Raw genomic sequence first — 27,320 nt, forward strand, 5'->3', positions numbered from 1 at the left:
TGGTATGTCCTTAGCGCAACGTTACATTATTAATGTTATGTAGGTTAGATTTAGGCAAGTCAAGTGACTGTATTGAGGTTGTGGAAAAGAAACATGATAAGGGCATACTTTAAAATGACTAAAAATTTAATGACGGATGGCATGGTTCCGAACAGCAGTCTCCTGGGGAAAGTCCTATGTTTTGTGACCTGACCACTGCCCCAACCTGTTTCCTACTTCTTTACTCCTGTCAGCACATTGGTCACATGATCGCAGCCTTCCAAAATACGTGAGTTATGCACAAATTAGTGGCTCATCATTATGTTGGATACGTACAAATTTTGGTGCAGTACTTTGAGTTGGAAAACGTATGAACAGGGCATTAGAACAATCTGCATCTTGACGTATAATAATGAAATTTAGTCATGAGGTATGGAAAACAAAACCCAACATCTGCAAAACATCCCAATGTCAGTGCCCACACCATTGGAAATTCCAACATCTTTTTTTAGCATTGTGTGCCAGGTGCATTCTGGTGAATTGTCATGGACCAATTTGTGCCTTTTCTGCATCAGTTTATGATGTAAATGTTATTCATTTTGCCCAAATAAAAGTTCTAGGCTTATTTATTTGTTACTGGACAAGATAAGACTTAATTAATCCCACACCGAAGAAATTCACACATTACAGCAGCCCAAGAGTCAGAAGAGAAAAATTTAAAATAGTGATTTAAGTGCAAAAAAGAGATAATATTTCCAAAAAAATAAATAAAAATATATATAATCTATATGCACTATACATTTTGCTTATAAAGATACTGTGTCTACATGATTAATAGTTGCACAGGATAACTGATATACACACACAGTATTTGGTGTGTTTATTGTAAAAATATAGAAATATAATCTGCACATGTTAGAAATATTAAGGGAATGTGCCCCCTGCATCCCCCCAAAAATCTACACCTATGATTACACAAGTTTTTTTTATTTAATTGTTTAATTATTATTAGGAACCAGTACTGTACAATGTCAAATACAAAGTTCAAATATGCTCGAGAGTTTAAGTGACAGAGTTGGTGTGACAGAACAACAAAACAAAACATCACCTTATATTTACACCCCAGCCACACACTCCAAACCCTATTAAGTAATTAAAGCTCCCCCAAAAATCAATAAATTATAATAATTTAAAAAATGATAAAATAAGGAATCAAAAAAACTGGGAGAAGAACACCATAGGAAACGTAGTTAAGATGCTTACTCCAAGAAATTGTAATTATACAAGTTGATTCACATGAGGTGTGTGTAGAGACACGAGGGTATGAATGAGGATATGAGGGGGTGAGCTGATGGTCAGACTGTCATTGTAAGCTCATGGGTAAATTTGAATTAAATTCACAGACACCGGATCAACCTTTGAGGTTTATGTAGGAATCGGATTATGGTCATATAAAGTACACCCCCCTTTTCTCTCCCTCTCTCTCTCTCTCTCTCCGACACCCCCACCCTCCCTCTCCCACCCTCACCACCACCCTGTCTCCCCCTCTTTGAATGGGGGCGCTGGAGCCGTCTGCCTGTCACCGCTTGCCTCTTTGTTCAAACTGATCTCGCTTCTCTCCCTCAGCGTTGCTGCTGGCGAGGAGGGGGACGGACGGAGGCAGCACCTTGCTGTGTGTGTATGTGTGAGTGTGTGTGTGAGAGAGAGAGCATCCGTTCCGATCTATCAACGTGTGAGGATGAACGGCGCCTAGTGCTGCTGCTCAGCGAGGAGAGGATAGCGTTGGAGAGGGAGTGAAAAGTCCAGGACGCGGAGCGCTTGTGCACACACTCACCCCTCGGTCTCTTCTGTCCCTGCAAAGTGCTGTTTCACCCTTGTTTCGTCGTTTTGCCGTCTCTGCACCCCGTGGGTGCTTTGGAGAGCACCTGCACTGAGGCGCAAAGCTGACATTCCTGAGGACTGCACCACTGAGACGCGTCTGGTTTTTGTCAGGAGAAAAGGTAAGAGTGAAAAGCACGGAGACGATTTGCTTTGCATGCATGCTTTCATGAAATCAATTATTTGGTCAGTGTGTGATATCTCAAGTCACCGGGTGGCAGGAGGCGCCGGAGACCGCTCAGCTGCTGGAGGAAGATTTAAAGTGATTTCATTTCTTGGTTATAATATAAAACGCACTTTTAAAAGCAGGGCAATTTATGGAAATTGTATCCTTAACGTCCCGAATCCGTGCAATAATGATATGCATATGCGATAACTATTTCCTGTGGACCAATCAACGCCTCTCCTCTCGCACGATCACATCCTCAGCCTCTGAGACGCACACAAATCGCACCCGTTTGGGATATCTTTAATTATTTACAGGTCAAAGCTTTTAATATTGGTCTATATTTACGAGGCATGTAGAGGCATGCATAAATCATCAACTCACTAGATAACCTTGTTAGTGTGCCCTTTGCATGATTTCCTCTCAGGATATGTCTTCTGAGGAACTTTACATGCACATCTTTGTAAATCAAAGGGGGAGGATGCCTTCTGCTGAGTGATGCAATTGTGGAAGCACATCTGAACACTTGAACAGGTGTTTGCCAAATGTATTATGTAAATCACAGGTGAACAAACAGCATGTGCTGAACAACTGCCAGAATCACATCTTATGTTGGTCCAACTCCAGAGCTGTCACCTGGGCGTGACATCAAAGATCCTGATATGTATAGAAAGTGGATTTACAGTGATCACACAGTGTTTTATCGTTGCATAAAAGTCTCCAAGCCTTGTAAACTAAACCTGAATGATACAAAAAGCAGCCAAATGAGTGTAAAATGAGTGATCGCCTGTTGCCAAGCAGGTGAACGGATCTTGGGAAGTCTTGTATTGATGACTGCCTGCTCTGTAAACAAGCACTGGCATGTACAAATCACAGTGAAGGAGGAGAACAGTTTGGGTCACCTTGACAAATGAGCTGTATTGTCTGAGAATATGAAAGCCCCTGTAGCCCAATAAAGCCCATTCTGCTTCTATTCACCAACTCCAAGTCTTTTCTTCTTTGGCCTTGTTAGTGCGTCCACCACCAGCTGTGTGTCAGTGCCACAAAGCAAGATGTGGTTAACCAGGAAACGCTACAGACAAGCCAAAGCTGAGGAGACGTATGTGTGTGAGAGATAACGGAGAGCCTGTGGGATGAGGAGGGGAGAATAGTGAGGAATGAGGCTAAGAGACCCAGCTGAAAGTTTACAGCATGCATTTTTCATTCTGTCCGGATGTGTGCGAGTGTGCAGCCTATTTGAAAGGGCATCCATGAGCCCCGGCACGCATACAGTAGGGTTGTGTGTGTATGTAGATGAGTGCACTCACACGAGCAGAGGGATCAGAAAGCGGTGTTGTTGGGAAATAAGAGGTCTGACTAAAATAGACGAGTCTGTTGCTGCACACTTTGCACTCAATCAGCCTCAGTGTTGTTTATCATGTCTGGGCTCTGAGATGTCCGCAATTCCAGAAGTCACTTTGCTTTACTGGTAGATGGGAAAAAAAGAGTAATTTTGGATGCTTTCAGATGGATGAAATACTGTAGAAGTGAAAGGATGAGACGATTTATCACTTAGAAATAAGAAAAAGAATATCTGAAGTTATTATATTTCAAGCAAAGATGCCAAACATTTCCTTGTTGCTCAGTTTAATTGTTAGGATTTGTAGCTTTTCTGTCTAATTTGATAGCAAGGGCATAGGTTTTGTTCCAACATTTGGTGGGGAAACATATTACACCAGTGGTTTGAAGATCTTACCCCAGAAACATTTGCTTGTCCAGTACCTAATTTCTTGCATTCTGATGAATTTTCACATCTATTTGTTCATTTTTTTTAAAAAAGTGGAAAAGACTTTAATTTTTCTAAATTAAGCATTTTGATTTTTTTCACAAGTAGGGGGACTCATGAATCTGGGGGTTTGAGGTCCTCCTGAAAAATGTAATTTCAAACACCTAATTTCCTGCATTGTGATGATTTTTTTTTTAATTCTGGCCTCTTTGGCATCAATTTATGGTAATTATGCCTTTAATTTTGCCAGAATAAAAGCCCTTTGCTACTTAAATGTTTTTTTTGAGGGGGAGGAGGGGGACAGACGCAGATGTTCTAAATATTGAGTGGGATGTGTCCCTTGTGTCCCAACTGAAATCTACGTCTAGGCATAATAGTAAACTGATTGCGTTTTGGGTTTTCAGCATAAAACACATAATTTCCTGCATTTCGGTGAATTTCTGCATCAGTTTTTGCCCTTGCATTAATTTATGGTTGAAATGTCACTTGCATTTCACCAACAAGTCTTGTGCTACTTTAATGTTTTTATTGTGGGGGGCAAATGCACAAATGCACTCCCCTGATAAACCTATGCCTATATTAAACTGATTATTTTGTGGGTTTTCGTGAACAAATCAATCAAAAATCGATAATGTTTTTCACAATTTTCTAGGAATTTATGCAACAAACCAGTGAAATAAATGGTGAGCAACTATGATGTAGCAACAGCAACTGTTGTGATATTAATAATTTTAGTTATTTTTCAAGCAAAAATGCCAAACATTAGCTGGTGCCATCACAACTGTGATGATTTGCTGTTCTTCTGTTTTTTGTGTTATCATAAAATGGATATCTTTGTGTTTTGGGCTGTTGAACAAGATTTTTCCAAATTTTCTGACATTATAAAGTATGACTGAAAAAATCACTTGCAGAATAACTGGTAATGAAACAGCTGTTCGATGCAGGCCCAAGTCATTTTTTCAGAATAAAATGAAATAACCCTGCTGGTTAAAAGCGATCCGTTTTGTCACAAGTCTTGCCGGAAGTGTATTTTCAGTAGAAACTAAAGGTAGATCTCAGTCAAGGTTTGCTATTATTCTCTCAAGTGCCCTCTCTTATATGTCACTCAGGTGATTATGGGGTCTGTTCCCCTTTAATACAGTGCTTATAGCTAACAGAATAGCGCTATAAAAATGCAAATGGGCACCAGCACTCGCTCAAAGTGACGATCAAAATAAGCTTCACCTCTGAGTCAGCCACAGGCTTGTTGGTTATGCTGCCCTGAGAATGTGTTGACTGTGTTTGGATCTGAATGTGATGTGCTGTTTTGTACAATGCAGCAAATGTATGAGACGTCTTAGCTGCTGCAGTAATTCATAAACAGCAGATCCAACTAGACTGTGGACTAAAGTGGGAATTTTATGATCTCTTTGAACTTTGTGGTGCGTTTACAGGCAGAAGGGGAATAGGCTTTAGACTAACAATGACTTCACAGCGACTGGGGCTAAAACTGCCCATGTTTTCAGCACTGGACAGCTCCCAAATCTCAGAGCCCAACTGTCCGACCACAAACATTCGCCAGATAGAAAAGAAGCAGCTGTGTTTTGAGCTGCTGGATGGAATAACGTTTCCCTCTCTCCCTGGAATATTGAAACCCGAGTGAGTCCCCAGTTGCCAAAACCCAAAAGGGATTGGACAAACCAATCCATCAATCAACTTCCGTCTTTAGCCTGGGAGGGACTAAAGCAGCCCACCAGGCCAATCATTACAAGCGTAGATGAGACCACAGCTGAACAGCTCACCCACACAAAGAGAAAGGTCCCTCTCTTTGTCTTTGGCCAGAGGCTCTCCTCTAAGGTAGTGACTGGTGGAAGACAAATGTTTGGCTTCACAGAAGGAGCTCTCTGAGGCAGCACCAAAGTTTTATCCGCCTCTGCAACACAGAGATTAGAATGATTAGTCACTTTTGGAGAGGGTAGTTAAAAGTCATCACAGTTTTTTTTTTCCTAATGCCACATTGTTTGAAATACTTCTTTCTTGTTATTGTTCCAATGATGAATTGAGAATGAGGAAAAAGCTTCATTGGTGCTAGAGATGAACAGTTGAATGGCAGATCTCTCTGGGTTTTTTGTCTTTCCTAACCGTGTAGATATTCCACAGACTCATCAAAGATGAGGGCTTGTTGGATAAAGTCCCACCAACATGTATATGTTTTGTCTATTATTACATTTAATGTCACAGCTACTTGTTTTTATAACAACCTTTCCATATGGATGAAAATGTGGTTGGTGGCCTGTTTATGAAATCTCTCATGATCCAGCCAGTGTGATCCAGTGTGTGTGTGGTGTGTGTGTGTGTGTGTGTGTGTGTGTGTGTGTGTGTGTGTGTGTGTGTGTGTGAAGCCATAGACTAATATACTCAAGATCATAGCTGCGCCTCATGCACCTGATCCTTTATTGACTTTGTCACCAAGTGCTGACCTCAGAACCTTCACCTTTGACCTCTGGTGTCTTTCAGGAGCAGCTGGTGAAGAGGCTACTTAAACAATCCCAAGCAACACATATTTGACCTCCGACCTTAAAATCATTATCCCCTTCACTATTGCTATTTACTTAAACAAAAATTTCATGAAACAGTTACCGGTTTCACTAATAAACTACAGTGAAATTCCTGGTGGTTAGAATTTGCTGTTTCAAATTTGAATAATCATTAAAACCAGGTTTGTTTACTGTGCAGTACTCAACCAAAGTTAACAACAGTCTCCCAGATTCAGGCACAGCATGCAACGTGGGTTTGTTTTTCTATTCCCTTGTTTACAGAGTAGGCGTGCAGCAAGCAAACCCAGTGATGCTACTGGTCCCTTGTCCTCATGTACAGTGACAAAGACACTCGAGCAAACATTTTCAAGGCAGGCTATCTTTAACGTTAATGCACGGTTGATACGGTTTTCATATTTTCCTATAACGCACTGAGTATGGTAATATTTTAATGTTTTTTGCATAGTGCTGCTAAGTTTTGGTTTTCTTTAGAAAACTTGCTTCAGTGTATCAGTACTTTTTCAGCACATTAAACAATACCATGATAATACTGGTAACAGTGATAACTTCGGTCACTTTAATCCTGATATAGAATATATTAACCATTTCATCTCTACATGTTACAGCGGATTAAAATTCTACATGGTCTGTGAAAGGGGGCGCTCTTCGTGATGAACCCACAGAGAAAACCGCAGTTTCCTCCACTGGAGCGTTTTAGAATCTTTCGGTTTTTTGGTTTGGCTCTGTTTTTTGCGCTCCCCCTTCAGGTTAGCACCCCACCTGTGTCGCCTGTAGAAATAACTCCTGCTGTCCAGCACTAAATGGAAAAATTAGCAGCTAGCTGGTGAACATATGTTGTGTGATACTTACGTTAGCACACAGTATACACTCCTCAGCAGCGTAGTGTGTGAAATTTGACAGGATAGTGTCTCAGAATCAACAAGGCTGTTGTGCACCTAAAGGAAATGATAACTGTAAGATTTGGCTGCTTCTTCTTTTTTTTCAAATTGCCATGATTGTTGCTGTCAAAATATCTGCCTGTTTGTTTGCTTGATCACTGAAGCAACTGCAACTGCTGTAGCTACCTCGGCCTCCATTTTCACAAGAATGCAGATGAATCCACTCTTATTAATTTAGTAATATTACGTTTATTTTAAATCAGCTTGATATTTCATCCGTTGTTTATTTTTTCTGGCAGAAATGAATCAAATCTGAAGGAAATCACTCAAAGGACATATTCCTGACAATTTTCACACACAAAAAATCAGCTTGTTTTTTTGAAGTCCTTCTTTGGAAAAAAAAAAAAAGAAAAATGTTCCTGTTCCAGTAAAAGGTTCACTAGTAGCAAATCAATTGATGTGGGTGTGATTTGATCCGTTTTGATGCATCACAGAAAAAGAGCGGCGATTGATTCAACCGAGGTCGCTGTCTGGCACTCCCTGGTTTCTGTTTCCTCTCAAAGCTGTTACAATACTCTGTTCTCACATATTTATGTGCACACTTATAAATAGAGTGGCTCCCTCATATGTTAATAAAATGCATTTAAATTGATTTTTTTTTTTTTTGTTGGATAACATACACAGCATCCTCCACTTTTTGCACACGCACACTCAAGAAAAACAGACAGTGCCAGAATGAGGCTGAGAACAGAGAGGTGGAGAGAGAAAATGAGCATTTCTGAGATCATCTGCTGCAGGTCTGCTGAGTGTCGCTCTACAGCAGCTTAACTGCTCTAAAGGAAGCTCGGTAACAGATGGATTTTATAAGAGCTGTCACTCTCACAGGTATGCACAAATTAGTGACACATGCATTAAACATTACATCAGTATATTTCCTTTTGGGTCCAACACTGAATAATTAAAGAAAAGTACAGAAAAGTTGTAACTACCTACTTACAGTGACTACAAGTCTCTTTTTCTCTCGTCTTGTCTGTTGAGGATCCTTCAGAGTGATCTAAATTGCCTCCTTTCTGCGCTTTACTGCACACACATATAGCCAAATTTCAACTTGGCCTCCCCTTAGCGAGCCGGTTTAAATAACCTCTGTCTCCATGCCCAGTGAGATCAATGGTGTCAGTGTGAGAGGAAAGAGTGTGTAATCTTGAATTGGAGGGACCAGCTTTCCAGAGTCCTCTCTCCATCTGAAGCCAGGGCCAGAGCTGCATGAGTCATTAGTTGCTTTGAGTGTGATTAGTCACCACACAGGCACACTGAACACAATGAGTGTCTGTGTTTTTGTGTGTGCGAGTGTGTGTGAGAGTGTTCAGGATGCATGAAGGGAGCAGGGATACACCTGATTCAGCTCAGCACTATGCTCTTGAAACAAACCTCTTTCTGTTTTTAATTTCTTTAGCAATTAATGTTCATGCACTCTGCTTTAATGTCTCTTTTATGGCGCCAAATCACCACCGCAACATACTCACAGTGTAATTTCTTCTGTCTTCATGATACATTAAAGAAAATCGTGTCTGTGTGAGAAGTTCAAATTTCGGCCACAGATCTATTCAAGATGCAGCATTTTTGCAAACAGAAAATTAAGAATAATTATGGAGCTTTATTTTGGAGAGCTTTCATCATGGCAGTGTAGCATTATCACAACAGTGATAAAGATGACCTTCCTTTCATTTCTCTTCCTTCATCTTCTTCCTCTCCCAGCTCACCACTTTGTCTGTCACTCATCCGGAGCTGTTATTCTGCTGTTCACGCCGCCGCTCTCTGGAGGTAATAGTTTTGTGAGACATGATTAAAGAAAAGTGAAGGAGAGAAATCACCCTCTCCTGTCAGGTCCCTGGAGGGGGATATGAGACTGACAGTTTGACTCCTTACTGTAAAACTGACTCTGTTTCTGTCCTGAAGTCTAATAATACAGATTTATCTCAAGTCCTCAGCCTCTCCTCATAAGCTGCATTTTATTTTTAGACATTTATTCTGTTGCTTCCTCTCGTCATCATGCTGTTGCCCAAGAAAGGTTTTGGAACTTCCTGTAAAAAATAAAAAAAGAATCTCTTGGATTTTTCCTCCATCAGAAATTCAATTTCCCAAGAGGCCAAGAGAGCTTGAGCCATTTTCTTTTGGGTGGAGAATATTCTTCTTCTTCTTCTGTAAAAAGGAAAATATTGCATATAATCAAGGTCTCGACAGTTATACACTTTACAAAAACAAAAACACAAGATTGTAAAGGACTGTTATTTATGGGAGGTTATATCATTTTTTTAAGTACTGGGGAGGAACTTGTGCTTTTTATTTTGGTTTAGGGAGGGGCATACCACCTTAAATGGCTGTTTTTGTAAAAAAGTTATTTGCCATTTGCTTCTTAATTTGACCCATTTCCCATCCAACAGTCCCAATTCCTCATCTTATGTTGTAAAGTTACATAATTAATTTAATCATCATTTTAGCAAAATCTTATATACACAGAATTTCATGGCTTCAAAGATTTCCCTCCTCTTATGTTTTAAAAGATACTGACTTTGACACTTACCTGACAACTACTGAAAATTTTAAACACTTTTTTCTTTTTTTTAATTTTAAATTGGCAAAAAACGTTATTTCAGTTTATTCCATCAGTTTAGTGGACCTTGAAAGATTTTGTTTTTGTTATGTTTCTTTATTTTCCTTCATTTCATTTATTGTAGAATTAAATTATTTAAGTCAAAAATACAAATTTTATACATCTAACACCAAACTCTTGATGGACATCAGGCACCGTAATGTAAATTGGGGTTCCTGCAGATCCCTAAAACATCTTAAAAGGCATTGAATTTATTAATTGAAAAAAGGGCCTTAATTGGTATTAAAATGTCTTAAATCAATCTTTGGAAAGTCAGAAAAAAACGCAGACAACAAGACATTTAAAGTAGGATAAAATGATTTTTTTTTTCTGAGGATGCATTGTAAAATCTCAAAATAATTGTTAATATCTTTTTTTTCTTACATAATTTACCAAATCCCTCTTCTTAAACTCTTCATATTGGGTGTTAAAGGACTAGAATAATCCCACATAGAGAGTTAGACACATAAAATCAGTGCTCAAATTTACCAATAAATGCTAGGTATGTCCCAATTGTAACCAGATCTAACTTTTTCAGTGGAAATGTAATGTTTTATGTTAAAATAATTTTTTGGGCAATTTTGTTCTCAACTCTATGTAAAAAAAAAAAAAAAAAAGAAAGAGAGAAAAGATGGTTCATGTGTTTTTTTCCCTGTTGATTACCTCATGTTTTTCACCTGTGTCTTGTTTCACTCACCTGTGTGTATTCAGTTATCAGTCCTTGTGTTTTTTCAGACCAGTGTTTCCTCCATTCAGTTGCCAGTTTGTCATTGTCACCATAGTGTGTTTATACTCTCCAGCCTTTTTCTCCTGTTTGCTGCGCTGGTTTTCGACCCTGCTTGGATTTATGAACTTTGTTCCGTCTGTGATTTCCCCAAACGGATCTCTGTGCCTTCGCTGACTGCCTTCATGTGTATGACCCCAGATCTCCTGAGCAGAGATTTGTTTATGATAAACTTTCCTTGATGGTGCCTTTCTCTGCGAGAGAGTCCCAGTTTCGTGCTAAATCCTTTCAACGTGAGTCATTCATTTCTTTACTTGCCTTTAACAGAGATGCCAGCTGCCATTGTGTGTGTTGGCATGTGTGTGTTTTAATGCCTGTAACCTATATGATTGTGTACATGCTGTGTGCATGAATGCAGAAGGTGAGATTCAGTGACCTACCTTGTGCATTGGCTTGTGTTGGATATAGAGCTTTATAGTAGCTGTGCCATTACAGCACTGTGTGTGTGTGTGTCATGAATCAACTTGGGACCCAACCTGGCCTGATTAAGTAAACCTTTGCAGCCTGTGAACACATTCACACACACATGCTTCACTGTAGCATGATAGAGGCATTGTAAGCATAAAGCTGTCGTGCTGTGCTCACAAACACGATTTATCTTAGAGCCACAACAGCAGCTGACATGATGAGTTCCACACTTTTCATGTTTTTTTTTCAAGCAATTTTCCCACCGACCCAAGGAGATTTGGGTCGAGGGGCCCGTCTTTCCTGCGTCATGATGAACATGAGGCCAGTTGGTCTCCTGTTTCAACAGATTGACAGCTTAGTGCTGAGCCATGATGTAGGTCTGCCAGCATCGTCTGTTAGCTCCCTTTGGATCTCTGTCACTCCGCTCGCCGGCTCTTACAATGAGCTGAGAATGCGTCCTATTCAGACAACATCGTGAAAATGTGTCGGATGGACATCCACATTGAAGTCCACTGAAGCATTTTAGAGACTTCTGGCTCTTTTCTCCGCAAGACACAGCTGTGCCTGTGAAAGTGAAGAGGGGCGATTTAGAGGGAGGCGTTCACGACATCTGATGTCTCCTCCTTAACAAAAGGTGGTGCTGGTTAGTATGCGGCTGGTGCGATTGGATGGCCAGTGCACTGTATGTCGTAAATCCCCTCTGGTAAAACTTTGAAAGGCGGTTGTCTATAGGCACACAGCGCTGTACATTGTATAGCATCTATAGAGATGTCCATAGGTTGAACCCTGTATTCTGTAGCTGTGGATAGTGGCTGCTGGGCCCCTGCCAGTCCCAGGCCCTCCAATACAGCACTTTCTAACGCTCTCTGCTTACAAGACTGGGCAAACCCCTCGGTGTCATGACCCTCTCCAAGCCTTTAGAAATCTCTTGTCACCCACCCAGCTAGCTCAACCAATGGTTCAGGCCTTCAAAATGCAAAGAGTCCAACGGCTCGACCCCAATCTGTCACAGCCCATCACGAGGTCCTAACCCACCTTCAGAGATGGCATGCCTCAAAGTGTGTGGCACAGCAGGGTCCCAGCCGCACCAGAACCCCCTTTCTCCAACAGCCCAGACACCAACTTCTTCTGTGCCCACCATTAAAAATCACTCAACAAATTGTTGTTTAATGACAGTATAATTTGGCTGGTGTCACAGAGTGCTTTACTTATCTGAGAGGAATGTTTCTCTTTTCCTCACACGCTCCAGTTTTATACGGCTGAAGGTTTTACTGAGCTTTCACATGGTCGAAGAAGAGAGCGACCATTATTCCTGTTATTTATAAAGGGTTGAACTGGCGTTGCATAATCTTCTTTCTGAGCATCAGGGATGCTGGTGCCATGAGTTGCTGTTACCTTGGTGAATGCAAAGAGGTCTTTTGCTTTCCTGGATAAATTATTTACTTTATGTAACTGAAATCTAGACCTTCCCAATAAGTTGGACTATTTTCTGCTCAGCTACTTCAAATTTTTCAAATGGTCTATTTGCAAGCCTCTGTGGGTAACGCCTGTGTAGTCAGGAAGGTACCAATATTTTGTAAATTAATCATTTAGAGTTTGTGTTGCCCCTTGAAATAGGAGTTATAAAACAAAGCTTGTTTTCTTCAAGCAGCATACTCTTGTCTTCGTCTTCATTTCAGACCAGTACGGGGCAATAAAGCTCTTTCTCAGGCGTCTCTCCATTGAGCTAAGAAGCTTCGGGCCCCAAGCCAAATCCTCTGGCAAAGTCAGCAGCTCATTTCTGATGTGTGGTAGGATTTCCTCTATGTTGTGCAGTAGGAATGCACCAGAATCACTTTTTCACTGCAGTGTACAAAAACTTAATCCAATCTTTTACTCTGGAGTGGCTGTCATTACATCCAATCATGCTCCTTGATTAGATGTATCACTCTGTGTATGGTTTAACGTCCAACAGACTTCACAATGTCTGATCGACACTTTTAAAGGCAGTCTTAGCTGATTTCCAACCATCTTTGTATCATAACAATGTGGGTGTGTATAAATGAACTGTGCTAAACCTTTTCTCATCTCGTTTCGCATGCTCAAACTACAGATTGTACTTCCACATTTTCGTATGCCCACCACCACGGACACAGATTATAGAAGTGCTTAAAAATAAGGCAGTGATGATCCAATGAAGATTCTGTTACTGTATTACCTTTTTCTTGCTTAAAATGTTTTCTGAAACATATTTTAGTGCACAGTTCAGCTGTGATATGAGAGTATAGAAGTGGATCCAGAGAGTGAGACTGAAACCAAACAGTAAAACTAAGCAGTGCTGATGAAATATAAGCCAAGATTCTGTTACTGTATTGTCTATTTCTTCCCGGAAACTGTCTTCAGATACATATTTTAGTGCACTGGCTGTAACACGAGAATTTGTGCACAAGCGGCAGGCGCCATGCTGTGTTGCTATTTGGTGAAAATCTTGGATGAAAACTAAACTAAAACAAAAAACTAATCAGTTATGGTTAAATGTAAACCATTATGCTACTGTATTGCCTTTTATCTCCTAAATGTTTTAGCAAACGTGTTTTAGCTCACAGTTTAGTTTAACTGTAAATCAACATTGTTTGTCACCAGCTGGCCTTCATATTGTTTCCTGTGGAAAAACGCTCATATAACATCACACACCAGCAGGAGCGTTTATTGGTACAATGCAGCACAGTTCATTCTGGTAGTTGTAGGTTTTCTACGTCTTGAGCAAGCGTGAATGCACAGCCCTTTTTCTTTGATTATACCATCAATGGCAATGACGGCCTATATATATATATATATATATATACACACACACATCTTTTCAGCAGTGAAATAATTCTTTGACCAAGAACACCAGTACTGGTAGTTGTAGGATTCATACCTCAGCAAAAGCAATGCCACAGCTCTTTTTCTCTGTTTTCTTTGGCCATGTAACACCAGTTTCAGTTTCTCTTCAGTAGGACACTTTCTACTGCATCGACAGCTTAGTTTTATGAAAAGACCATTTTCCACCAGCAAAATACTTCTTTAACCAGGTGTAAGACCAGTGCTGGATGACAATATTGGTATGAGTTAAATAGCAGCTGCAGCTCGCTCAGGTGGCAGAAAGGGTGAAAAATTAAAATGGCTGTAGACAGACATCTGCTAAATGCAAAGCACAGCTTGAATACAAGCCAGTGAACTGTGTCTGGGCCTTCAAATGCCCTTACAAATGCAATATTGTTTATTTCTCATTACATTATAACACCAATAAATAAAATGGACACGATACATTATCTGTCCCTGTCTGTGATAGGCTACCATGTGCATACTTTGCTACTAAATCACTTCATTTGCGTGACATTGGCTTTTCAAGGATTCAGTGTTCAAGGCCATTTTGGGGTATTTTATTTTATAGGTGTATCCACTGTGCAGTAACTCATAAAAGATGAGAGATAAACAAAGTGTGAGTAATTTGCCCGTTCGAAACCCTTGTGAAGGTTAGCGTTAGTTTTTGCTGTCAGTAAGTTTTCATGCTGCAGCGTGAACACCTGTAGATGCTGACTACCTCAACTTGAGAAAGCTGCTTTCATGTTCGACAGCTCCTCAGGATGAGTGACATGTATTGGTGTGTTTGTCTGTGAACATCACCAGCAGAGTTAGTGGAGGGGGGTGCATTAGATTTGAGTTGGTCTAATTAGTTTTGAAAAGGTTTTTGTAAAGCAAAGAGCTTTGGAGCTTTTTTTCCAGCACACACAGGAACAAGCTGCCCAGCATGTTGAAACACGAAAATCACTAAACTGTTTCACCTGACAGAAAAATGGAATGCATTTATATCCCACTTTTATTCAAAGCACTTTTCAGTTTGCCTTTCAGTCACCCATTCACAGCAACATGATCTCACAGAGATACGTGACATGACCACAAACTCTTAATCCCACATTACGAGGTGGTGGTGCATAATGTATTAAAATTACATGCCAGCACCAGGGAAACGATGCCAATGGAAATTCAATTAGGATCCTTTGTTGTAGTGGACCAATGAATTCCCTGGTTCAATGACGTCACACTGAAGTAGGTTTTAAATGTTATGACCTGATAGGTATTATACAGAACAAAGAAGTCCGTGTAGGGACGAAGGTTGTGATGGTGGATTGGTCAAACCAACAACAGACATTCACCCAGGGGACCACTGTTTATGTCCAGTGTCAAACTAAAACTAGTTAAAGTTGACTTCCTTTTACTTTACGTATTTACGTTCTTTATTTACTTGCCAAGTGGCAACCTCCAGGGCTGAAAAAGGAAGCAAAAGTGCAAAAACAGCATTTTCTCTGATGGCTGATCTCCATAGATCCCCATGTTAAAATGCCCAACTTACAGCAGAAATATGTGATTGTTGTTTACAGCCTGTTGCAAAAGAAAAAAAACAAACTTTTTTACAGCCTCTCATCCAAATATGGTACCCTTTGACTCCAAAAAAACCAAGACTGCAATGGCCAAAATGCAGAACTTGAGGCCTCAAAATCCTTTATTTTATACATTCTATGGTATTTACGTCATTTTATAACATACTTCTACCCACAACATAACAAAAGTTACTTTTATCAAAACTGCAATTCTTTTTTAAATCTAACCAAGTACTGTCCTTTCAGTTCTTAAACCCAATTGTGCTGCCACCATGTCATGGGCCTTTTAGACCAAACACGGTTTTAGTTGAGCTCTGTGCTGGCTTCAGTGCACACAGCGCATTGCTGTGCAACTTGGCTTAATTTAGGGTGCAGCAACAGTGCGAGCTCGCTGGCAACTCGCTGGCGGCTGTGCTGTGGCTGCGCTAATGCTTTGTTCAATGCCACAAAAAGCTGTTGAGGTGCGTCACAAGTCATTGGAAATTATGGCTTTCAGAGTGCAGTGATGCCGTTGATGTGTTTGGTCTGGAAGGCCCAGATTGCCATGTAAGAAGTCGTGGTCATTTCACACATTTCTTTGAGTTCACATAAATTCACACACACACACTCATACCAACAGCAGCAAGCTACCATGCAAGGCACTGGCCAAACCACTGTGAGCACTTTCCATGAAACTTTAAAGGGAAAGTGTAAAAGTTTCATATTAACAGACATCTGTTCTCTTCAAGATCATTATGTTAATGATTAGGATGACAACACTGGACACAGATACATACACCAATAAATCATCTTATTGTAAGACAATTGATGAAGAATTGTTTTATAATGATGATAACATTTGGGAAGATGGAGGATAACTGTCAAATAGCTGCAATTAAACTGAAAGATAAAACATGAACTTTATTGTCTGGAGGGGTCTAGGACACTGCGTATAAAGTTTATGTTTTATACATGTAGATAAAACTTTATCATGAATATCAGCTTTCTTTCCCAACTCTCTCTCCCTCTCTCTCTCTCTGCAGGTTCAGGATGGTGCTCACTCAGTCTGCAGCTGGGCGGCAGATCCTCTTTGCTCTGATGCTGCTGCTCTATTTAGGCTTGGGTAAGTGTCTGTCTCCTGCCTCAACCTGTTTCTGTTACATCTCCAGGTGCTGCAGAAATTAACCAGCAGTTTCTGATGTAAAGAAAAAAAGTAACAAATAATGTTGCCACACAAATTGGCTCAGTAAAATGAGCGAGGGAAGAAGCAGCTGGACCATATTAAAGAAAAAAACCATCAGTTTCTACATAAATTTTTCCAGAGACATGAATACGCAAGACAGGCCTGTACTAATTTGAGTGTTGTAAGCGAGAGCTGACATGCTGAGGATGTTTGCAGACATGCTCGGTGGGACTGAGCTGGAACACCTCCAAACCCATTTATGCAAGTTTAGTCGACCATCTGTTCCATTACAACTATGCATAAAATTCACAATTATGGAACAAAAAAGACAAAACATCTCTGAGACGCAGGTCTCTGGTGGATAGTATCGCAGTCTGAGGTCCCACGTGCAGCCAGCTGACTGCTTGTAGTAAAGATAAGTTTCTCTCCTTAATTACTTTTCCTGCAATTGGCATGCATGACGGTAGCTGGTCAGCCTGGATTTTCATTAAAGGGAGAAACTGCAAATAACTCATTTGCAAAATTAAAACATTACCTTACAAATCATCATGCTCTGACAGCAGAAAATTATTACTCCACATTCAATCAAGTTTTTTTTTAATCCGTGTTTGTTGCACAATCCAGCATCAAAAAATAACCAAATGGATGTACTCATAATACTAAAAAAAAAAATGCTTTTGCTTCCAAATACAAGAACTTGACATCATTTCTATGTTTTAAGTTGTTGTAAAAGCTGCTAAAAGATCTATATTTTGAATTATTTCACTTTTGTAATGAAAAGTCATCACAAAGTTGCCCTCAAGCAGTCAACAAAGCGCCAAAAAACAAACTGGGACATCTGGATAGCAGAGTTTACCGTATGAGTTGTAATGACGGACAGCTGGCAGTCGGTGTACAGTACTAGCTTAATGGTAAATACTGTTTATCCATTTCTCTCTGTATTGTGCTATTGTTCACAACATGTTCAGCCTGCTAACAAGTGCAGTTTAAGGCTGTTTGTTTCAGATTTTAACTTTTTCTTTTTTAACTTCAGCAACTCACAGTGATGATATCATGACTCTGTGGCAGATGCACATTGCTCGAAAATATCTGGTAAATTAATTGTCACATATTTCCTGAGTTGATAAGAATCGTCTTAATGTGCCTGTAAACCTTTAGCTAGTTCATAATGGATTGTGGGATACAAAATGCTGTAAGAGTAACAATAAACCAGTTGTTTATGGCTACATTTCTCACACTTTTTAGGGGTTTTGAAACAGCATCATGTTATCAGCCCTATGATGTACATAATTCATCCTAAAAAAGTTGGAAACAGTGTTTATGTGCTTTCCTGTCGCAGCCCAGTTGCCAGCATAAAATGTTAGCATTGGCATATTTCTTAAAACTACGTATATGTTACATTTTTAGGCTTCAAACGTCTGATGTAGTTACATCACATATATATGAGCCAAGTTTCTCCCCAGGAAGAGGAGGTGACAGTGCATGATGTGACACCTAAGTTAAAATAATGCCAAGAAGCAGACATGTCTATCTGTGTTTTTAGTGAGAAAAGTGGGTGATTTTTAACAATTCCAGACATGTCCAGCCATGTCTGTAGTGACAAATGCATGTGTTTTGTAGCAACAGTTTAAGCATCTGTGTTTTCAGCAACAAAAAGAGGTGTCTTAACTTTGTTCAGAATATACCCTGCCATGTTTGAAGTGACCAAATGAGGTCTTTTAAGGCAAAACATGATGTTTTTCTTTTCCTTTTTTTGTGCTTAAACCCAACTACGTTAACCATAGCATTGTCATAAAACTGAAATGTAAAGTTTCAGCTTAGCTGCTATATGAAACTTATTAATCTAATATATCCGTGGTTTGCTGAAATGTACAATGCCAACATTTATTTTGGCAATTTGGTTGCTTGCAGAGAGGTATATGAGAATATTTAAACAATTCTCATGTCTGTTTGTTGAATGTGACACTATTGCAAGCAACCAACTAGACTAGCTTAAACAGCTAGTGTACTCTTGATGAAAGGTCCACTTACAGGATTTTTCTAGAGCTTTAAACCTTGTAATGGCTGGAACAATATTAAAAACTTCACACAAGAAAGAATTATTATATTTTTTTATTTTGCTTACGCATTTCAACAACTTGACAGCTGAGCAAACCCCTGAGGAAGATGCAGCTGAAAGCACCAGAAAAAGCTAATAAGAAGATCAGCTGATAGTTTCCAAGTTCAAAAGTGAACATTCATGTTGAGCATTTAAAATACATACCAGTATGTCATTTTTTTTCTGTACTGTCTGTAGGTAGACACGAAATAATCAAATTCAATAAGCCAGCACAATCGATTCAGTCTAAGAAACATTGATACCGGCCTCTAAAGCCTTCTTGTAGTTCACCTCATTGGACGGCTCACTGAACTCCAGAAGAGGACTGTCAGGAATAAGAGATGGCATCTGTTAATGACAGAGAGTGTCCTTTCATGTCACTTCCAGCTCTATCTTCCTCTTCATAGGCTGTTTTTCTTTTGTCCCATCTGTCAGCACCATGCTACAGGCTACACTTGTCATCCAGAGTCTCTCAATATTCTCCATTCAGTTTCCTAGACTCCCTCGTTTCTCCATCTTCATCACCTCTCTTTTACTCTCCATCCCTCTCTCGCTCCTTCTCTTTGTCTTCTTCAAATGTTTTCCCCTGTTTTTTGTGATTCTGTGATTACCTCTGATTTGGGGGGAAGGCTGCAGAGGCGTTCTTCAGCACAGAGAGATGCTCTCAGGGGGTTCTGCTTGTGAACACCGTCCAATCTAAATGCAGATGGAAATATCTTTTGGGGATTCAATTCCAGCGTGTACAATATTCCAAATAAAGCTTAGTTGTTTTTATTGCACAGGTTCTTTTGTGAAGCTTATATTAGTTTTTCTTCAAATTGGTATATTTGACTAATGGTGAGAATTTGAATGAAGAGGACCAGGAAAGAAAACAAGGCAAAAATCCTTCAGCAAATTTGCTTTAAGCTTATTAAAGCTTTGTAATTGTGTCTTCTGCCTGATTGTTGTTATGTTGCCAGACCTGTCTGTGGTCTTTTTTCATTTTGTGAGCAGCTCATTAACTTACTATGGATTATTAATGAGTATATAGTTTGTTTTTGATCATTTTTCAAAATAAATTTAAAAAAGAGCAATAACAACAAATACATTTTAATTCAAGGTCCTTTAAGCAGCTGTTTCTATAGATTTCAGCCGCATATCACAACCCTCATTAATGGATGAAGCGTGCTCAGTTGTCATGGCAATAGCTCAGTTGTCATGGCAATAGCTCAGTTGTCATTATGGTATGCAAATAAATGACATTTTTAGAAAATTAAATTATAAGGTTTGAAAATGTCTTTTATGTTTAAGAAGAAAAAAATCAGCCTTCTTTAAAATAAAATAAAATAAATAAATAAATAAATAAATAAAATTAAAATGAATAGAATTAAGGCAAGTTGAGGGCAAGGTAAGTTTCTTGGTATGTTGCAATAAGATGCACAGAGGATAAAGCCACAAAGAGGCAGGAATAGGTTTGTCTGTACAGGTGATCCTGTTGTCATGGTTACATTGAACCTGTATGTCATGGTAACCAGACAGAGTGAATTGCTGATTTCAATCTGCAGCACCGTGAACCTAACTCTCCCGGCGACATTGGCTTTACATTGTTGATTCTCTTTGCATGAAATAACTAAAAATTAATTAGTTTGAGTGACAGTTGGAGTCATTTATTCGAAGACAGAGAGAGAAGGTTAGCGATTAAAAGAAATAATTAAGTTGGAGCTTGTGAGTAACTATGGTCACTTGTGTGTGTGTGTGTCACTTGTGTGTGTGTGTGTGTGTGTGTGTGTTTCTAGTCATGTCTGTGCGTATTTAATTGTGTGTGAGTGGCTGGGATCCTTATAATGGGTCTGCGTTATGTTCCTCTGCTGGAATGATAAAACCAGTTCCTTGTTCTCGTGTGGAAACATGAGTGTGAAACTGCTAATGAATCCCTGAGGTCTTGTTACTGTAGCAGACACCATGATTAGAAGCTACAGTTCAGCCTACACTTTCCATATATCTCCTCTACCGCTTAGTGTCAAGTACTTTTTGACATTTAATCAAACAGCTAACTTATTCATGTCTGTCAAAAAGCAGTCGGACTCACCAAATGTAGACTGTGAAAATCAAATAAGACTGTCTTAATGCATGTACTTAAAAACAAAAAAAGATATGCTGATAATAAGCTCTGAAATTGTGGCGAGTGATCTTCCACCTTAAGAAGAAGATGTGGTCAGAGAGAAGAGCAGCTGCTCTCAATCAAATGATAAGCCTGCCATTGGCTGACATACCCAGCCTCCTTCCGCTATCTACATGTTACCGTTTTCGAAATGCCCTTCGCTACATGAAATAACAACCTCTGAGATAACGACCTACACGCTTGATATGGCAAAAAACTTGCTCTCTTCGTCGATCCTTATTTTGATGAACAATAAAATAAACTCAATTAGCCACAGTTGATCTTACTTTAATATATACGTTTAATGACAACATACCCTTACAAAGTATATTTCACACATCATGTATGTCTAACATCAGAGTCTGAACATCTACAAGGACTTTATCTTACAGTATTTTAACCTTCAGACACCCTTGAGCCCCCTCACATGCCTGCATGCAGACAGTAAAGGACTCTGAGGCCTCAGAAAATACCAATACATGCCCATGGATGAATCAGACATTCATAAAATTGCTGTTTTTATACATGAGGACATACAAACACTTTTATATTGAATCATTATTTCACAACACCGATGAAAATGCCAGGTTTTGACGAAGAGTCAGATTGTGCAACAAGACATGCCTGCTTTGTTCTTTCTGTTAATTGCTGAAAACATCTACAATGAATAAAACAACTTGTGAACCTTCGTCAAAAAAAAGCCAGAGTCCATTTTGCCGCAGTTTCGTGCCCGATGTTGATCTGTTTTAAGAAACAGCCAGTCGGACTTCATTTGACACATCTTATTACCATGACAGACTTCAAAGCATATGTGATATCACTGTAATAATGTTCTGAAAGAGTCACATACAGCCAGCAAATCATCTGTGGTTTTAACCAGTCCAGTGAGCTCCTCTAGAGCTAAAGTCAGGCTCCAACCTCTACGGCACCAATTATCATTTATGTTTGTTGTCTTTTTTATCAGTAAAAGTTAAACCACTCTGTTGACATATGTCTGCAAGGCCTACTATTACTTGTGGGGTTTTCTTTTGCAGAAAACAAGCAATTTTAATTGCAGTGCTTGTCTCGCCACATGCAAATGTTCCATCAAAACAAGTTCCACCATTGACACTATTTTACGAGCTTACCGCTGCTGCATCCTTGGTTTAGCGCTGCCGAAAACACTTGCGATTGGTTTGAAGAAATACAAATAAGCCAGAGCATTTTTCTCCTGTGGCATAATGATAATACACACTTTCAGACCTTTTTCTGGCTATGACACAGCGCAGCAGAGATACTGGCAACGTGAGATTAGTAGAAAAGTAGACATATGCAACACGCTGTCCATTGTTTTCCCTCCTTGTAAGCAAAATGTCCTCCAACATTTTTAATTGCATAATCTAATTATGCTTTGCTCTGTTGTTTGTTCTCACTAGGTGCAGCCTCCTCCATAGTGAACATGCGTAGGATCACCCATCCTACAGTGCAACAAACGCTTGCAGGCAAAGCTGTCCTCCCCTGTGTCTTCACCCTCCAAACCAGCTCCTCCAGTGAGCCTCCCCACCTCCTGTGGACTCGCATCGGGGCACCAGCAAAAGGAGAGGGCGCTCCTCTGGAGCAGATTGTGCTTTCTGCTAAAGGTAAAACAAAGACATGATGATCTAGTTTAGCTGTTCATTAGACCTACATAACTCTACTTTGCTCAGTCAGATAACATTTCTACAAGTGCATTGTAAGACTTACACTTAAAAAGGGCTCTAATCAATAATTCAATATTGAAAGTGGATCAAATGACTATGGTCAAGGCCAAGGCATGATATTCTTCGTTTGCCTTTCACTCTGGACACTGTTTTAAAGACCCAGTGATTTCTTTTAAAAACATGGGAGCAGGGCAATGAGCAACAAAAGAAAAATGACCCACAAACACAAGGTAAGAATATAAATAGAAGAATTTCAGAAAATAGTAAGATGCATGATAAAAAAAAAGATATCACACAAGATGGAGATAAAAAGGAAATACTAAATTTAACATCCAAAGAAGACTATGCACGATATTTAAATACAGTATCGCTACAGATGTGTGCGTTCACGGGCAGTTATCACTCTGCAGCTCCCCTCAGCTTGAGGTATTTAATAAAGGCTTCACAAGTAAAGCAATGACTAATACCTTAACAAGCTGACAATAGCAGCTCCTGGAATTAAAATGAGATAAACCTTCTTAGTAGAGGTTTTCTACTGTGCATGTAAACCTCCCTGAGTGAAAGGATTTTAGTAAAGTCAAATCTAAGCTCAGACTTAATTCCTCTATCTAGAGCCCCTATTATTTATTTTCTAAAATTTTAATTTATTAATTTTTTAAGATCATTTTTGGGGAATTTTTGCCTTTATTGATAGATTAGGTCAGATTAAATGTAAAAGGGGTGAGAGACACAGGATGACATGTAGCACAAGGCCACAGGCTGAAGTCAAACCCGCGTCCGCTGCAGCATGGACGTAGCCTTTGTACATGGGGCGCCCGCCCTACCAGAGGAGCTATTTGGTGCTCTGTAGAGTGTGTAGAGCTCTGTAGAGCTCTGTTGACCATATTTATTTCCACTTAATTTCCTAGAGAGAGGAACGGGCCTGTGACTTCTCTGCTGGTAGTTTGAATCTTGGCTTGAACAAAGTTAGTGCCTTTCTCGTGCACATTTAGGTGCTAACCAGTGAGCCAGAAATGCTGCTTGGTTTTAATAATGTTGATCATGGAAAAAGCTGAGTCACAGCTGTAAGTCAAATCAAACAAGGTGTGTAGTACTTCTGTAGTTAGACCAGAGAAAACAGTGTCAGACACAGCTAGAAAGCAGCAGGTCAGTTGTTTCATGCTCTGTGTTGCCATCTCTCTTCTATGCACAGTAAGCAATCCGTTTGATTGGTAATTGTGTGAAAATAATGCTGTGTTAACTGGATGAGTTGTGCCCACCGTTGAAAAAATGATCTAATAAGATTATTATTCATAGTCATAGTAAATTGGTCAGGGATCCAGATAGAATAATCTGTCCGGGGCCGGACTGCAGGCTGCCATTTAGTGATGCCTGCTCCACAGTGTCAAGTGTTAATGACTAAATAAGCAGCAATTAAATATAAAGTAAGAAATGAAAACCTAAAACGGAGCTGATCTGCTTTGTCAGGAATGTGCGGATGTAGTTTGATCACATTTGATTGATAGTGGCCTGGAAAGTGGAGCAAACAATTGCCAGTTTTTGATTCAAGTGTTGCTTAATCCTGATTGGTCCACAGAATGAAGTGACATGAAATTGTTTCAGCTGAGCCCCGCCCACTTCCAGCCAGTGGGAAAAGTAAAGACAAAGACACAAACGCAATAGTCTTTCGTGGGAAATAACCTGAACTGTGTTTGGCAGACAGTTGTTTGTTTACATAGACCCAATCACCCAATTTCTAGGCCTTTAACTCAGCCTATGTGTTTTTTTAGGGCCTCTTATAAGTTTATGTTTATCTCTAAAATCTGCAAGATGCCAGTAGACACTCATAATGAAGAAACCTCTCTTTCTGTGCCAAAGGTGATGTAATCAAGGTGAATAAGGCTTTCAGTGGCCGCGTCATGCTGCCAGGATACACTGCCAATCCTCTGAATGCTACCATGGAGATCTCCAGTCTCCGTACCAACGACTCAGGCACTTACCACTGTCAGGTTGTCATGGGAAACGACTATGAGAGAGACGCTGTGCCCCTGGTGGTCTCCGGTGAGTGCAACAGCCACTGACGGGAGATTTCACTGTGAGAAAAGTTTCCTGACACAAACCACACATTTAAACTGGAACTGCTGACAGACTGAGCAGCATTTACATAAAAAAAGCTTTAAAATTCCTCTTCTGACTGAATAGATTCTTGTGTTTTAATGCTTTACAGGCTTGTTGTGCTAGTGTAACATAGATAAAGTTAAGAACAGGAGCAACGCCAGCCCTTTTTAGCTTTTTAATTTAATTAAACATTAATAACATTGATTCTCCATATCAATATCATAATGACTGACTTAATTAACATCGCGCACTGCTCTCTCTGTTTGTGTTGTTTTGTTATCTAGTTTTCCACTTGAGTGATTGTGTAATTCTTTTAATTAAAGAGTCTGGACTGAATACCAATGATAATTTTTCTGTGTGCCCAACTGTGAAATTTCAGCTGTGTTAGATTGATCTGTTTGTGGCCACAATAGCATGTTTATTGATAACATCCTATTGATTTATTGATTTTAAACCCAGTAGTGTCGGCGTATCTCTCTAATAAATTCACCTCACCACCTGTCCCTGTGTCTACACGTATAGGTGTGGTGTTTCACTACCAGGCTCCCAGCACCCGATACGCCCTCTCATTTACCGATGCCCAGAGGGCCTGCCAGGAAAACTCGGCTCAGATGGCCACGCCGGCGCAGCTGTGGGCAGCGTTCTATGACGGCTTTGCCAGCTGTGCAGCCGGCTGGTTGGATGATCAGACTGTCCGGTGAGGAGACGTTCAATAACTTCCTTCTGCTTGTCACACCCATGTAGTGTTGCTCACTAGTTGCAGTGAGTCGGCTGTGCTTTGAAGCAGGGTAACAATTATATTTATTATTTTCTCTGTTAATTGATTAGTCCAAGTATTTGTGCTCAAATTGTCCTACTGGACTCCCAGTCCAAAACCCAGAGGTCATTTGCTACAAGACAAAGACAGCCAACTGAATCTCACATTTGGAGAGCCATGAGCTTTAGGCATTTGTGCTTATGGGAATAGTTCGACAATTTTGGAAATACTCATACTTATTTATGCTCTTTTGCTGAGAGTGAGATAAGAGGATCAATACTACTCTCATGGCTGTTAATATAAAGCTACCACCAGAGGCTGGTTAGATTAACTTAGCTCCAAGACTTGGTGGTAACAGGAGGAAACAGCTAACGTGGCTTTTACATTTTCTTTAAGGGCTTTCTGTCACATTTTCATGAATGCAATATCACAAGAATTCCTTGATGGAATTTTCTCAAATTCGGCACAAACGTCCATTTGGATTCAGTGATGAACTGATTAGATTTTGGTGGTCAAAGGTCAATGTAATTGTGACTTTACAAAACATGTTTTTGGCCGTACCTCCAGGATTCTTTTGCTGACTATGACAAAATTTGACACAAATCCCTTACATGATGAAATGACAAAGTGATGAAATTTTATATCTAAGTTCTCAAAGGCCAACTTCACTGTGACATCATAATGTTCTGCAAAAACGCTTTTCTGGCCATTACTCAACATCACAACTCAGGAACAGGGGGGGAGACATTTGGTCAGATACTGAATTGGTGAAACTAATCTTTGGTGCCCACCTTAAAACTGTGCTCAGTGTAGAGATGTTCTGTGCTGCCAGGTTAAAGATGTGTGTGAAGCAGTCAAATTTGTAGCTTTGTAGTAACACCCATATAAGAGGCAGTCTGAGGGAGTCTGCTGTCATGGCAACATGTGAGTCTCGGCTAGGGTTGCAACTTATGATTGACAATTAGTAAGTCTCAAAAAGAAAAGCAAACCTGTATTTCCCAAAAATGTCAAACTGCAAACAAAAAAAAACCTTAGATAATTAATCAGTTATTAAAATTGTCGATTTATTAATCACATGCTCATTTCAGCTCTGTTTTGAATGACACTTTGTTTTTGTATGCCTGCTTATTCTTATTTTTCGTTTGTTTTGTTTTATGTACAATTTGTTCCCCTTCTTCTTGGATCATCATGATGTCTCAATTAATATTCAGTTCTTCTCTTTTGTCACCTCATCTGCTTCAGATTCACGTTCCTCTTTTTACCGCTGTTGTTTCTTTGCTGTTAATTGTATTTTAATTTATTCTAATCTCTTGCCCTTTAAAAGAGAATGCAAATAAGAATTTATTCTTAACTGACATTTATAGTCTTAATGAGAATAAACGCTTTGATATGTGAGATGAGAAAATGGTTATACAGTAAAATATTCGCTAGACATTGCCACTTATTTTCTGTGATTAGTAAAAAAAAAAAGTAGGTTCATTCCCATTTATGACTCCCACATGGTTTTCTCCGCAGCTATTCTGTCCAGTTGCCAGAGCTTGGTTGCTATGGACACAAGGAGTACTCAGCTGGAGTGAGGAATTATGGGAAGAGGGACCCGAAAGAGCTGTTTGATGTGTACTGTTTTGCAAAAGAACTGGATGGTACACACACACACACACACACACACACACACACAAAACACATCAAAACACATCAAAACCTGTCACAGCTTTTGGCTTTAACACTGATGTTTGCATCATATTCAGCTACAAGATCTACAATATTAAGGGAGCAGTGATATTATTTTCCTCATCTTATTTGATTTTTGAAGTAGCTCATTGCTACTAGTATTAGTATTAGTAAAGCCTCAAACCACCATTTGCTATGTACAAATATACTGATGTCCTGAGCAGAGAATAAAGTCACACTACATCTGTGTATAAAAATAAAGGATTGC

The 27,320-nt window shown here is 39.6% G+C and overlaps 1 protein-coding gene across 2 annotated transcripts in view; it reads left to right on the plus strand.

The window, feature by feature from the left end:
* The first annotated feature begins 1,550 nt into the window (after positions 1-1,550).
* Positions 1,551-27,320, plus strand: part of LOC121952038 (neurocan core protein-like) — a 57,090-nt gene continuing 31,320 nt past the window's right edge. Inside the window, exons 1-6 of one of the 2 annotated variants that reach the window (XM_042498555.2) lie at positions 1,551-1,979; positions 16,471-16,550; positions 22,264-22,467; positions 24,385-24,567; positions 25,147-25,321; positions 26,897-27,024. In XM_042498555.2, coding sequence (XP_042354489.1) covers positions 16,478-16,550; positions 22,264-22,467; positions 24,385-24,567; positions 25,147-25,321; positions 26,897-27,024 — 763 coding nt within the window. In that variant the 5' untranslated portion in view covers positions 1,551-1,979; positions 16,471-16,477. Of the gene's footprint in view, positions 1,980-10,616; positions 10,871-16,470; positions 16,551-22,263; positions 22,468-24,384; positions 24,568-25,146; positions 25,322-26,896; positions 27,025-27,320 lie in introns of those variants that run through there. The other variant, XM_042498556.2, reaches the window with a different exon arrangement.

This window comes from Plectropomus leopardus, chromosome 12 (assembly GCF_026936395.1).
Source record: "Plectropomus leopardus strain MGB_pleo_1.0 chromosome 12, ASM2693639v1, whole genome shotgun sequence".
Taxonomy (NCBI): Eukaryota; Metazoa; Chordata; class Actinopteri; order Perciformes; family Serranidae; genus Plectropomus; species Plectropomus leopardus.